At 46.2% G+C, this 15,122-nt stretch overlaps 1 protein-coding gene across 2 annotated transcripts; it reads left to right on the forward strand.

Moving 5' to 3' along the window:
• The first annotated feature begins 8,896 nt into the window (after positions 1 to 8,896).
• On the forward strand, positions 8,897 to 14,637 carry DRD1 (dopamine receptor D1). 2 transcript variants are annotated; one of them, XM_040573687.1, is made up of 3 exons: positions 8,897 to 9,010; positions 9,484 to 10,362; positions 10,472 to 14,637. In XM_040573687.1, exon 3 carries the CDS (start codon positions 11,095 to 11,097, stop codon positions 12,448 to 12,450), a length of 1,356 nt encoding a protein of 451 aa, XP_040429621.1. In that variant the 5' UTR covers positions 8,897 to 9,010; positions 9,484 to 10,362; positions 10,472 to 11,094; the 3' UTR covers positions 12,451 to 14,637. The 2 variants fall into 2 exon arrangements, with proteins under 2 accessions (XP_040429621.1, XP_040429620.1); XM_040573686.1 differs by having other exon boundaries at positions 8,906 to 9,010; positions 9,484 to 14,234.
• Positions 14,638 to 15,122: the final 485 nt, after the last annotated feature.

Consider the following 15,122-nt stretch of genomic DNA (forward strand, 5'->3'; position numbering starts at 1 on the left):
CCTAGAGACTACAAGGGGATTCATCAAAGAAGCCCCACCTTAGCTCCACGTGAAGCATTCCTTTCAGTTATCTTATTTCCTAGGGACCCTGTTAATAAGACTCCTGCAGCCCCCAGGGTGTGCATTCAATCCTTTGTCTTTGCTAAACTAGAGATGAATTTAGCTGTCTGTGTGTTTTCACCTGAAAGAATTCCTGGACTGCTCTAGAGCAAACTCTTCCCTACGCTACCCAGAGCAGGAGGATTTCTGTTCTTTCACAGTTCCTGCCTCATCTAAGAAATGAGCTTTACTGTATTTACTTTCCTCAAGCTTCACTCTATTCATAATATTTACATTGGACATTAATGCGTTTCATGTTTTTTGCCATTTCAAATTGGCACCGGGAATCAGCCGACAAAACCGAAGAGCTGCTGTGCCTTGCAACTCTTAGCATAGCTCCCCAGCAAGCGGCACTACAGGACTAGCTTTCCAAAACCCTGTGTCACAAACAGCAGTCAGACAGAGGAAAGGCAAGCGTGGGCTATGTCAAGACTTTTCAGCTCGGGGAGAAAGGCAGTTAGTTGTGCAGCAGGTGGGAAGTGATGTGTGGTGATGGCCGGGGAGGTACGGAGCAAGGAGCCGGAGTGTGTTCAGCTGCTGGCTCTCAAGGACAGTGTTAGGAACTGGCCTTGGCACCGAGCTGACTGCTGTCAGAGGTTTGCCAGAAGAAACCCGCCACGTTTCTGGGAACTATTCATTAGCACTCACTTGATGGGAGGTGCCTGTGAAGGTTTGGTGCTGTGTTTTACTATCAGCAGCAGAATACTGGGCTAGGTCAACCATGAATTTATATAGCATTTGTTTTGGCCTGCTGACTTACTGTGCATTATTTTTTTTTCCCAGAAAATCCAAACCCCAGACTGGAAGGGACGTTAGTACAGTCTGAGGAGTGCTCATAAATTCAAAGATTGTTTCTGTAAATGAGCTAGGGATTTCCGTGTCTGTATATCAAAAAAAATCACACTGTTTTCCCATAGTCTGAACTGCTAATGAATAAACTATTAACTAGGGAATTTTGGTCCAACAAACAACTTTTTGGTAACATAAATTATACCGAAGCCTTATATAAGCTGATTGAGGACGAGTTACAGAATCAGTTAAAGATTTTGGCTCCGTCTGCAGTATTTGAACCTGATTTTAGGTTACTCATGCTATATTGTGCCAAGCTAAATTGATGCATACCAAATTTTCCTATCTGTCTAGATGAAAACATGCATAGTTACATCAGATAAGACTGGAAGCAAAGGAACATGAAAAGCCAGTCTGCATTTAAAAGGGACATAGCGCTACATTTAAAGGCATAAACCAGCCTTTCAAGGGGATTAGGAAGCCATTTCTTCTATGATGTGGCTATTCCATAAATGTCTCTTGTGGGGTTGTTCATATGCTGAAGCACTTTTGCCAGGTGCTGTTGGCAGTCTGGTGACTAGGCAGACTGATGGCAGCTGTGGATGGAGCATGGGGCAGGAGGAGGGGTAGTTCCCTCCTGCTTTAGCACCATCCCATAGGGTCTCACAGCAGCTTCAACTGGGCTGGACAAATTATTTCATCATCCTCTTGGGACCATATGTTGGTAACTCATGACACTTTCACCTGCTCGCTCTTTCCAATGGATTTGGAAAATGGTAATTAAAACTATGAACCCTCAAATATTTATTGCTGCAGCTATGCAGGATGGCACTTGAGAACCACTGACAGTGTGTGGCAGCAGCGGATGACACGCACAAGGGCATGCTGCAACACGGGAAGGCATGCAGCAACGCAAACAATCTGGTAAGAGCAGCAAGTGACAACACAACATGGGGCAAAACAAGACACCACCACATGCAACAGCATTAACAGCACGGAACAGCATGTGACACCATGCCACAGTGTGATAGGTATACCTAGAAAGCTGGTAGAAGTACCTAGACAGTGGTGAGAAATTCATAGCAGCAGGAAATTCCTGGAAACAATTCCTGGAGCACAATTACTAGAAAGCATTTGGGTATTTCTAGAAAAGCATTAGTGATTTCTTGAAAGCGACTGTAAATTCCAAGAAAGCAAATGTAAATTCCTAGTAAGGTGAAAGAAATTCTTAGGAAGCAATGGCAACTTTTCCTAGAAAGCAATACAAAATTCCCTGAAAGCTGTGTGGAAATTCCTAGAAAGCTGGAGGGAATCTCCCTTGAGATCACCAGGAAAATCCTAAAAAGGCATGTGAGATTTGTAAAAGGATGTAGAAAAATGCAAGAAAGAAATGGAAAATCCCTGGTCAAGTTGTGTATCCTGTAGTTCCTAAAGACCTGTGGGAAGTTCTTAGAAGGCAATGCTGAGAAAAGCACAAGAGGAAATTAACCACTGTAAACAGCGAGGGAAAAAGTGAAACCAGGAAGTAGATAGGATCAAATCCAAGAGTCTTCCCTAAATGCAACTTTTAGCTAGACCCTAATTTGAAACTCTCCTAAAGGGAGAGGACCAGCTTGAGGGACTCCAAATGTCAGTGCTGGCACAGCCAAACCCTGATGTGCACCCAGCCCAGCACCTCTGAGCCTCGCGGGACGGGAGCACGGGCAGCCCACCAGCTTCGAGGCCCCTGACCCTGAGACAGATTTTGACAAATCGGTGATGAAGCGCAGGGAACATTTCCAGCTTTCGAAAACAGAGACTGCTCTGGGAGCTGCTGTTGCAGCAGCAGGGCAGGGAAAAGCCAAGGACATTGAGGCAGCTGCAAAGACGTTCCTGACGTTACTGGGATGAACCAGTCCTGCCTGGTTTGGTGGGACTGGCACAGAGCCTGGAATGGAAAAACACGTGCAGATGAGGTGAGGTGAAAGTGCATTCGGGATTATGTCATGGTTTGGGGTCAGATTCATGGGTTTTTCAAAAGCTCAGATGGAAGTTGTGGCAGGAGGAATGAGGCAGACCAAAGCTGGGACCCTGGTTTGGGTTCTTATTGGGAATGTTGTTCTGTCACTTCTGGTTTTTTATTTAACTCGCTGGAATATTTCTGACTGCCTTCAAGCCCAGACTGTGTGACTTGTAAGGAGCTTGACAACCAGCACCTTGCCTCCAAGAACAGTTTAATCCCTGTAGCTGAAGGTGGAATCCCGGGCTGGCCCAGCTGCAGCACCCCAAAGGCAGAAGGGCTGTCTGGGACCTGCAGCGGACGGCAGGACTTGTGGGAAGGACATGGAGCTGCGTCAGGGAGGGTCAGGGTGGGCATTAGCAAACAGTTCTTTACTGTGAGGGCAGGCAGACATGGGAACAGGCTTCCCAGTAATGCCCTGTGCCTGTCAGTGTTCAAGAGGCATTTGGGTAATGCCCTTCATACTGCACTTTAACTTCTGGTTAGCCCTGACATGGTCAGGGAGTTGGACCTGATGAGCTTTGAGGTCCCTTCCCACTGAGCTATTCCATTCCATTCCATTCCATTCCATTCCATTCCATTCCATTCCATTCCATTCCATTCATCATTTTTTTTCCTGGTGTTTCATTTAATTCTCTTTAATTCAAGGACCGTTTTTAGCTTGCCTATGGAAGGGCTGTGGAGCGTGACCATCCTGGATGTGCAATAATGTGTACTTATAAATCATCAGCTGTGGTGTAACACCCTGACTTTCCTCACCTGCCCCACCAACCTTTAGAGGCAACGGGCTTAGGTCAGTACCAAACACTTTTCACCATTACACATCTTGCATCAGAAAAAACTAAAGTCTGCTGGTAGAAGCGAAACCACCATCCACCAGTCAGGGGCTGGGCTGGAATATGGGAGAAGGATCCATTTTGTGCTGCTGGCTGGCACACAGCTCAGGAGTGAATTCATAACACCAGCTTAGGAGTGGAGAGTGCCACCTACCAAGCCATCTGCTAAGAAAATTGTATTATCTGTAGTTTTATCCACTGCTGATAGAAATCACTAACACTCAACTGTGGAGAGCTTTGCTGCTAATATGTCTATTTGTATTCTTTTTATCTATCCACTCAGAATTAATTATTTCTCAGATTAATTTCATTCTAATGAATCATTCTGTAACACAGGCTTTATTTCATTTCTGAGGTACTAATTAATATGTCAAAGCCATCTTTAACATTAAAAGTGCTGTCATTTTTTCCGTGACTTCTTTTTTGATTCATATATCCAATTTATCTGAGGGCCTAAAATGTCCATGCAGTATGGAGTGAAAGAAAAAAAAATGCAACCCATACAGGATGAAAAAAGTTATGCACATGAAAATAAAGCATAACTCAGCAGTGAGGGGGCAGTCCGTATTTTTGTGTTGACACACTGGTTTATGTTCTGTTTCACAGAGTAGATCCTCAGCAATCAACTGTGGAGGGATTTTTATATGTATGGAGTAGGATATAAAAATCAGCAGCACATGGAGTGCCTGCATTTGTCAGTGAGGTGATTGGGAAGACCGAGCTATGTTGTTTCAGTGAAGGCTTTGTGTTGGTTTGCTGTGAGTTTCCTGGCAGGGCTGTGCTGTGCGGTGGGGATGAGGCTGTTGGAGGAAGCGTTATTCCTTCCCCTGAGCTCTCCTCTCTTCACAGCAACATTTTATTCTCATCATCCTCTACAGTTTGGCTCTGGACCCACTCTGGAGGAAAGCGTTGGCAGGGCTGTGATCCCTCTCCCATCCTGTGTCTGCAGCAGTTGGGAATCCCAGGAAGAGAAGGGGGGAAATTTAGGGTCCCCTGCCTGAGTGATTCCAGGGGGAGCCGCAGGAGGAAGGGTTGCTCCATGTGTTTGTTGTGGAGAACTTGTCTTTCTCTGGGCCTGTGGGAGGGAGTGGGTGGAACTGGAAAACCCCCATAAAAATTCACTGTGTGAGATTTGCTGATTAGATAATGGAGTTATTGGCAGCATTGTGCAGAGCCTCAATCACCCGTGGCTCCTGCCTGGCAGGAGATGGGGTTGTTCAGGTGACAGCTTCTGCTCTGGTACCTGGCTACAAGCCGGATATTTCCCTCTCATTCCTGTCTTTGACTTCTATCCTAAAAGAGCCAGTGTCTTGTAAAATCTCAGGGGTTATGGCTGAAACCAGCCTTGTTTGTTTTTTTTTTTTTTTTCGTGGGGGTTTGCACTGAAAACGTAAAGAAGGATTGATGGCAAGGCTTCCGCTTGAACAGAGCGGGTTTACAATCAGGTTATGGCCTTCCACATCTCCTAAAACTAGTGCATGCAGACACCTACAGACAAGTGGCTGCTTTTTGTGCATCTGCTGCCTAAGTTCCCACAGAGAGCAAAAATCCTTTCTGCACACTTCCTCTGTTACCTTTCCAACCCCAGGGTTAGAGGTGGGACTTGAACGAGTCATTTTAATTCATACTTTCATAAAAGCTGTTTTTATCTGGGCTTTCTTCATTCCTCATTTTCCTGTTGGTGCCCGGACTTCTGAGCATACTTCAGCAGAGAGCTGACATCCAGTTGTCATCAGAAAGAGCTCAAAAGTCAGCATCCATGAGGGTACTTATGAGCTTTTTGAGATCAGTATTACCGAATTGCCCAGGGTCTAAGGTCCAGTTGTAGGTGGACACACCCATAAGCTACACTCAAAAAAAGGAAAAAAAAAAAAAAGGAAAAGAAGTCCACACTCAATACTGACTATTTGAGCCTCTTGTTAGCAGTGTTTGGGGACTAAATATCACTTCTCTCACTGACCCTTTCTCCCTGCTGGTGGGTCTTTATCATACAAGAATAAGCTTGAGATCCTTGCAGATTTTTTTTAATTTTATTTTTTAGCAGCAAAGTAATAGTTCTTTCTGCTTCTACTCTTTGCTCTGTGTTTTGTACTCACTACTGCATTTTTCCCTGTGGAATGCCCAAACATGATATTATACATTTAACCAGTGTGCTTCACTGATCTTTAAGGGAGTTCACAGCTGTTGTTCGATTTCCAGAAACCTTTGATTTTTCCGAGAAGGTTAAATTAAGGCTAAAGTTATCTTGGCTTTTTAGTATAACCAGTTATTTAGAAGCTTGACAGCTCTTTCAGACATTATTTCTGCTAACATGCCTCAGCTGATTTCATGTTTAATACATCCCATGCATGCAGACTCAAAAAGTCATCCTGAGAGTGACATGAGTACAATTTGTATCCACATACTGTAATATTATTTTGTAAATTAAGCTGCCTTTCTCCAGCGTTAGTACAAGTTTTTTTTTTTTTTTTTTAGATTGAAGTGTGTTTGTCTCTGAATACAAGATTTGGACTTCTTTCAACTCTGGCTTGGTCTTCCAGTAGCAAATTACTGTTTGGATTAAGATCATTTGGATCAAGGTGCTACTCAGTATTTATATTTTTAAATCTTTACGTCAACCAAGAACCAAGTAGGCATTTCTCCAAAAAGAGTCTCCAGGGAGGAGCAGGTGTCTCACAGGGTGGTAACAGAGACACAAAAGATTTCCTTTCCCGGGCATTGCTTTGATTCCAGCATCAGACAGTAGTGGTTGGAAAACATTAAAATTAAGCTGCTGTTTTATGTTGGGGCCTAGGGAAAATTAAACAAGATCTATACTTGTTTTGGGATCTCAAAGAAACACCTGCACTGTTGCTGGCAGTTTTAGGCAAGCCCCGACCTGGACAAGAGCTGATCCTTCAGCACTGGCTGAAAGCACGTCAGCTGGAGAGCAGCAAAAGGAAAATCCAGCCCATGCTTTGCATAAATGGCAGCCATGGCTCTGTCAATCGGCTGCCTAATCCCACCACTGGATTTTCCTAAACAATAGGGATTTAATGGATTTCACTTCTGCTCCTCACCTGGGTATGACTATTAAGCCATGAAAGTTTTAAAAGCTTACAAATGACCTGTTGTGACAAATGAGGACAGCAGGGAGCCCTACATGAAGTGTGAGTGTTTGAAAGCTGTGCTGCTGTTTAAGAGGCTTTGCTGCACTGGTACGGTCTCAGCTGAGCCAGGCCCAATTTTCACCCACAAAATGATCACAGGAACTTAGGGATAAGATAGGAGAGATGCTCTGGCAGCTGAAACAGAAACTGAACTGCCAGACAAATGAAGAAAGTGAGGTTCTTATGGGAAGCTCAAAGATGTCATCAAATGAAACTTTTAACCCTCACGCATATCAACAGCATTAGACCACCTGATGCTGAATTCTGCTTTTTCCCCAGGAAAATCTAGTCCCTAGCAAAAGCCAACAGGAGAGTTCATTTGACTCAATAAGCAGATCATTGAGAGGGAACTTCTCCCTTCTCTGCAATATGCACCTCAGCTTTCCCTTCCTGCATGCCTGGAAGATTGTGCTGTTTGGGTGCTCTGCAGTTGCTGTGATTCCTCTTGGAATAATCTAAGGTGGCTGTGGTAGAAAGCCGCTCTGGGGGAGCCTCTTGAAATTCTCACAAATAGAAGCAGATGTACTCAGCGACTTCTTATGCAGGCAATGTTCCCCTCAGCCTAGGGTTTCTATTGAGAGGCAGAAGTGTGCTACATTTTCAAAAGACAAGTATTGTGCAGTAAACCTCACCTGTATTGTGATTCAATGAGAAAAAGAGAAAAAAAATAAATCTTGAATATATAAAAACAAAATTCAGAATGAGTTTCATTAGAGATCTCTATTACCAAACAGCACAGAATTCATTTCTTCTCTATTTTCACTTTTCTCTGGGGATCAATGATGATTAAAGGACAGGATAATAAGAAGGGGGAATGAGAACTTGCTGAGAAGCAATTAAAAATGAGAGAGAGAGGGGAAGGGAAAACAAGTATTTTAGTTAGCTAGTCAAGGTTAGTTTAGCACTGTATCTGCTTTAACTGACATTATGGAAAATTATAGATGGCACATAAGCAACTTCAGTAACGCTGAACTCCGGGAAATGCATCTTGACAACTTAGTGAGCTTATTTGTTCTTCCAGGAGAATTTAACCCCCCCGTGATGCCTTTTATCTTCATTTTCTGATTTTTCATTTGGAAGTGAGATTATTATACCAAGGTAGGAACTTGTAAATCAACGCGTTCATCTTCCTTCGTTGGCTGTCGTGGCTAAGGTAAGAAAGAAAAATCCCTTTCGTAGAAAGAAGGGGTTTGGGACGGAACCGCTCTGTTTCCAGGGCTTGCTGCCAAACCGGATTGGTTTTTTTTTTTTTTTTTTTTGCATAGAAGCAAACACCGTCCGAAGAGAGCGGTCTGAGATTTTTGCGGGCAAGGAGTGCAGTTGCTTGACCCGAGTTTTCTCCCGCAGCCAGAGGCCGGGACTCAGCCCCTGCCCGCAGGGTGCCAGCCCTGGGGCTCCCGGCAGGTCCCGAGGGCCGGAGCCACTTGTCCCTCTGCTGCCCCCTCGCCTGAGCCGGGACAAATCGCTCAAAATCCTCAGGCACCTGAGCACCCTCGGGAAACTGAGCTTGAGGTTTTTCTCCTTGTTCCCTCCCTGCCCGTATGCAGGGATAGGGATGCCCCTGGGAACTGAAGTTTGCCCGTGGATGTTGCACCCTTCTCAGCCCCTCCAGCGGTGCCCACAGCGCCGTGCTCGCCGGACCAGCTCCCTGCCCGACGGCGGCCTCGGGGTTCCCGTCTAGCGGCTGTCCCGGGCTAGCCAAGCCGATTTTTTTGGCTCTGAGCCCCGGCCCTACCGGAGAAGCTCCACCGGGAGTCCTCAGGGGGCCGCTCTCCATCCCTGGGCGCCGTGTCCCGGCCCCCGCATCCCCCGGGGTCCCTCTCCCTGCGGAACCGGGACGGGTCTGGGGGCTTTGCGGGGGGCAAGGGGGCACACAGAGAGCATCCCGGCGGCGGAGCCCCCCTCTCCTGGGGGTTGCCCGGCGGTGGGGCGCGGGGCCGCGGCCGCCCAGGAGAGGGAGCCCGGTGGCCGCGGCTGCGCCGGGTGCCGCGGGGGCGCGGGGCTGCGGCGGGCGGCGGGGAGGCGGCGCGGAGCGGAGCGGAGGGGAGCGGAGGGGAGCGCAGGGGGAGCGCTGCCCCGGCTGCTGCCCGCCCGCTGCCAGCCCGGCCGGACCCGACCCGACCCCCCCTGCCCCGCCGGTGAGTACCGACCCCGACCCCGTTTGTCCCGGGGAAAAGGTCCCGAGCGTGCCCCGGGGGTGCTGGTGTCGGTCGGGGAAGCAGTGGCCGCCCCAGGCTGCAGCCGGCATCCTGAGCCGCTGCGAGCATCCCCCGGGCAGAAGTTGGGTGCCGGTCCTGACTTTTCGCATCAGTGTCTTGAACGCGGCCGGCTCGGGGCAGCGCGCAGCACCCCGTGGGTGCCGGGGCTCGGCGGAGCTCAGGACGGGGCAAAGTTGTCCCCGTGTGCCTTAAACTCCCGGGCAGCCTCTCTCGCTGCCCGGCTTTGCTTGGCATCCCGGTTATTCCCCGGGAAGGCAGAAAAATCGGGGAGAGGCAGCCCAGGGGGGAAGCTGCGGCCGGCCGAAGATGTGAGAGGAGGAGAAGGGGGGGGGGGTTGCTTTTTGCCCTCTGCATGCCTCCATGCCTCTCTTCCCCTTGTCTTAATCCTTTAGGAAGGAGACGCCGGGCGGACAGAGCTTTCCCGGAGGGGCGATGCTGCCGAGCCCTGCCCCTGGCAGAAGAAAGCCCTTGCCGCCGGGACCCCCCTCGCAGCGGGACGGAGGAGAAGTCCCCGGCCCCGGAGATGCGCGGCCCGGGGCAGGCTGCGGGAGAGCATGAAGAGCTGCCTTCACCTGCCCTCTTATTAAAGGAAGAAGCATGCTAAAGCCGGCCCCGACCCTCGGAGCGCAGCCCTTCTGAGCAGGAGGTGGGATTATTCCGTGGAGAGCTGTAACCTGGCAGAGAAGTGCTAAAGCCACTTGTCCCCGCTGCAAGAGGAACCCACTCCAGGCATCGCCGGCTTCGCACCCCGTGTTGTGGCACAGAGGAGCTCACTCAGGTCCTGCCTCCTCCTCTTGCCCTTCTTTCTCCCTCCAGGGAACGACAGAAGAGAGAACTGCTACTCGGCTCTTGCCAGTGCTGGGAATACTGTGCCTTTTGCCTGGGATGAATCGCCCCAATGTGCCGCTTCTGCGGGATGTACAAAGTGCGACGGGGACTGACCCAGCCACCCACGTTTGCCAAGTGATCAGCAGTGGCCATGGGCTGGAGGTAGCTGGACACACGCCGGCGGGGTCCGTCACGCACTGCCCGACAGCGCAGACCTGCTGCTGGCTGGAAAACTAACTTCTGGTGGTCCCACTTCGGCGGCTCCTGGTTTTACTTCTCCCCTGCCAATTTGCACTTTCAGGGAAAAACACACGCAGGCACCTGATGCGATGCAGCATTTCTGGGATGGTTTTGTGTGTAAGATTTGCTATGCAATTCCAAAACTAAATGAGAAGGAGAGACGGCCTTGCATTCCAGAGCAAACAGAGAATCAGAGGTGAAAGGTAGGAGCCAGAATTTCTCATTTAAATAAAGCTAAATAACCTGAGCTGCTTCTTACTGAAAATCTTTAAAACACACCTACTGTATGTTTATATTCTTTGTCTCTGGAAGTGTAAAACTTGACCGGTTTGGAACAAAGTGAAGAATTGCTCACTGACGCTGCCCAGAAACAGAGGACTGATGGATTTTGTAACAGGAGCGTGCTGAGGAGGAAGGAATGGAATGTTTCAGCAGTGAGAAATTCAGGGGACCAAAGTAGAGAACAAGCACCTTGTATAGTACGCATCAGTAAATATGAAGGGCTAGTGCAATGGACGCTGGAAACACTCGATCAATAGTCTATTTAAGTGGGATATGTGCAAGCATGGAAAAGTGATTGCATTCCTGTCTGTGGGGTATATTTGTAGAGGACAGCAGCAGAACATTTGCAGGTGATCAGTCTGAATTAGGCTACTTCATGCTGGGGTGGTGCGACGTGTTTCTGAAGGGGATTGCTTAAAAACTGGTCTGTGGAGCTGACTGTACTTGTGCATTTGCAGTTCTTGCTCGTAGAGCTTTCAATGTCATTCAGAGAGATTCAAAGTGGATGAAGCCCATCTGGGGGTGTGGGGACCATAAGAAAGAATCTTTGGTCTGTTTGGTGACGAGTAATTAGTGGATGTCTGATGTCTCTGCAAGGAAAGGAGCTGATGTCGTCATCAAAGTCATGATATGATTTCCCCTCAGGAGAAACTATGACTTGGAACGACACCACTATGGACGGGGAAGGGTTGCTTGTGGAAAGGGACTCTTCCTTTCGGATTCTCACGGGCTGCTTCCTCTCGCTGCTGATCCTCTCCACGCTGCTGGGAAACACGCTGGTCTGTGCAGCCGTCATTAGATTTCGCCACCTGAGGTCCAAGGTGACCAACTTCTTTGTCATCTCCTTGGCTGTGTCAGATCTCTTAGTGGCGGTTTTGGTCATGCCTTGGAAAGCCGTGGCCGAGATTGCTGGTTTCTGGCCTTTTGGTTCATTTTGCAACATCTGGGTGGCCTTTGACATTATGTGCTCGACAGCCTCCATCTTAAATCTGTGTGTCATTAGTGTGGACAGATACTGGGCCATCTCCAGCCCATTTAGGTACGAGAGAAAAATGACCCCCAAGGCAGCCTTCATCTTGATCAGTGTGGCGTGGACTTTGTCTGTGCTGATTTCCTTCATCCCCGTGCAGCTCAACTGGCACAAGGCTACCACCACAAGCGTTTTGGACCTAAACGCCAGTTTACAAGGTATAAGCATGGACAACTGTGATTCTAGCCTAAACAGGATGTATGCCATTTCCTCTTCTCTAATTAGCTTCTACATACCTGTTGCCATCATGATAGTAACTTACACAAGGATATACCGGATTGCTCAGAAGCAAATACGACGAATCTCAGCTTTGGAGAGGGCAGCAGTGCATGCCAAGAACTGCCAGACCACGAGTGGCAACAGGAGCAGCATGGACTGTCAGCAACCTGAAAGCAACTTCAAAATGTCCTTCAAGAGGGAAACGAAGGTTTTAAAGACTTTGTCGGTGATCATGGGGGTGTTTGTGTGCTGCTGGTTGCCATTTTTCGTGTTGAACTGCATGATTCCCTTCTGTGAGCCTACCGAACCGTCCAAGGGAGCAGAAGCTTTCTGCATTAACTCCACCACCTTTGATGTTTTTGTTTGGTTTGGATGGGCTAATTCTTCCCTCAACCCCATCATTTATGCCTTCAATGCTGATTTCCGCAAGGCGTTTTCAACCCTGCTAGGATGCTACAGGCTCTGCCCTATGTCCAGCAATGCTATAGAGACTGTTAGTATTAACAATAATGGAGCAGTTGTGTTTTCAAGCCAACATGAGCCCAAAGGATCCAGCCCCAAAGAATCTAATCTGGTTTATCTGATTCCACATGCAATCATCTGTCCAGAAGAAGAACCTCTAAAAAAGGAAGAAGAGGGTGAACTGTCTAAGACCTTGGAGAAAATGTCTCCAGCACTGTCGGGTATCTTGGATTATGAAGCTGATGTTTCTTTGGAAAAGATCAATCCCATTACACAAAATGGGCAGCATAAAACCTGAGCAGTAAGGTTTACCCAGCAAGACCCAATAGTGTACATTGTAATAATCTTTTTTAAAAAAACCTAAGCTCTAGGGAGAAATACACATTTACGCAAAGCCCAGAATTAATTTTCCAGGCATTGAAAGCAAATTTAATATTTAAAACACTAAACAGCAAAAGATACTGAAAATTGGTTAAAAAAAAGGATGTTCATCTGTACTCTTCATGCTGAGGAATATATACAAATTCGGATACAGGGCAGTAATAAAGAAAATATTTCTCCTCTACACCTAGAGAAGCCAATTTCTAGTTTGAAATGAGGCAAAAGATAAATGTTAAGTATTTAAAGATTAATGTTTACTAGAAGTTAAAAGATTGCTGTGTTTTGTGATAGTGGGTGTTAACAGGTCCTAATTTAAGACTGAGGGATTGTAAAGGTAGGTAGAGGCCTTCTTAAAATTATTTCTGAAAAATAATTGAGCCTTATAATGAGAATGGTTATTTTTAAAGCTTTGGGAGGTAATATGAGGATACCAGTTTTATTTATTTATTGTTTTAAATTGATATTTTTCATATGTTATAAGAGATCTAGCTTTATTTATGTTATTTAAGATGTCTAAATAATGGGATATTTTTGGAGTGTCATAACTGCATTTTGGCCAGTCAACCAGTCAGCACTTTATTAAAAGCTCCGGTAGCCTGGAGAGCCAGTGAGGGTATAAAGGAAGGCTAAGAAGCTCAGCAAGAAATGAAGGAATCTACAAAACTGATGTGGTGTGGAGTTCATTTGCTTATGGCCTTTTGTTTTTAAGTGGGATTTCTTTCAAAAGATAGGACCAGCGTTGACTGAGTTGTGAATTCTCTTCCCTTATAGAAATAAAAGAAATTGCTGCTATTTATTTTTAAAAAAGTTTCATGTTACAAAGACTTTGCTAGAATGTCAAGTTTGTGGATCTGTAAATACCTTAAATATGACTACAACCTTAAGAAGAATCCAATTTGAGAAGAAAAGCTTCTTAGATCACAATTCTTAGTATATAATATTTTGTATTTATGTAAGATAAACAGCTTTCTCAGACTTTTCTTATTTCAAGTCTTGGATATCTTTTCTGAACAAACACGGTTGGTTACAATGGTAGGAAACATGCCAAACCTCATTATCATCTGTTTTACTGCAGCAACACCAGGATCATGCTGTCTGTCTGCTCCTGTATCAGTCAGAGTTAAAAAGTGAGGTACCTAGTGCTTTACTTTGGAAGCTGGGAGGACATTACATTTTAGTAATTACCATGCCAACAGTCCGTTCAATAAGGAATAGTGCCTCATTTCCATTTGGGATTAAGACATTTCTAACTATGGATGGAACTGCAGTCCCCACCTCAAAAACGTCCTGTGAGCTCCAAACCAGAGTTGCCAATGTTCAATTCAAAAACTGCTACTTTTCCATTGTCCTTCCCCGCTGCTTTCCCTTTGTAACGCCAAAAGCAATCGGTGAACATTAGCAACAGGACCGCTGGGTGTTAATATTCAGCAGCATTCAAAGAGAGTGATTTGTTTTCTGAATGGGCGCAAATACCCTCTGGAGAAACTTTTCATAACATATATCAAAAAATGTGTTGTCAGGAAAAGAGAACTGAGAGGAAAAAATTAATTCTAATGAACTTTATACATCCTGCATCAGGTCTGCGTATTTATGTATTGTGAATGTTTTCATAATTTTATTGCCTGTATGCTGCTTTCATACATATAATAAAATTATTTTGTGAAGAGGAGGTCAAATAAAACAATCCACATTGCATTTATTAAATACATGCTGGTTTTTGGCAGTTGTATGGATCATGTTAAAGGCAAGGATGGTTCCTGTTTTTCCATTTGCCCTTATTTGGGAACACACCAGTGAGGCAGATGGGATTTTTTATTAGAAGCAGGAGAAAGTCCTCTCTGCTGAGAGACCTCTCGGCCCTTGCTCTCAGCTAGAGTTTGAAAGCAGTGCATGCACCTTGGAAAAAAACATGTCCTGTTTTAATGCGACTGGTTAAAATGTGTAATGTTTGGTTTACTGGTAACTCTTATCTCAGTGATTTTGCCTTCATTTAACAGAATAGCGAACTTGGTTTATAGCATGCTTTTAATATTGCTTTTTAAAAGAAATTTCTTTCTTTTGAAACTGTGCAGTACTTTTCAAAGCCCAATACAATCTTACCACTGGTGCCTGGTTTTTTTTTGGAGCAAAATGACTCATTTCAGAAGTGATGAGATGGGGAGGGGGGGGCGCTCAGCTGAAGTACAGAAACGTCACTCTGTTAACAGTGACTGGTACTTTGCTTTTGTCTTTGTCAGCAGTTCAGTTTGAAATGAAGAAAAAAGGAAAAAAATGTGGTCACTTCTGCCTCAGGCATTACCAACATGGCTGGTTCAGCACCGGGGACCTGAGCTGGTGCAGGGGCAGCTGAGATGCCCAGCTCTCCCTCCCCAGCGCCGATGCCAGGGAGTAGTGTGCTGTCCCCGGTCAGTAAATGCAGCCTTTCTTAGCTTCCTGAGGAAAATTCCCCCATGTGGTCCAGATGCCTGATTTCTTTATGTGCCTTTGAGGAATTATTTTAGTTCTTTAAAAATCCACAGGCCAAAGATGAAGTTCTGTGGTTGCTTTGTTAATTGCATCTGCCTTCAGGAGCTTTTATTCTCAAAGCTC

This window comes from Cygnus olor, chromosome 14 (assembly GCF_009769625.2).
Source record: "Cygnus olor isolate bCygOlo1 chromosome 14, bCygOlo1.pri.v2, whole genome shotgun sequence".
Classification (NCBI taxonomy): Eukaryota; Metazoa; Chordata; class Aves; order Anseriformes; family Anatidae; genus Cygnus; species Cygnus olor.

Excerpts from the sequence above, each read along its gene's own strand:
- DRD1 (XM_040573687.1), top strand. The coding sequence starts at position 11,095 with ATGACTTGGAACGACACCACTATGGACGGGGAAGGGTTGCTTGTGGAA.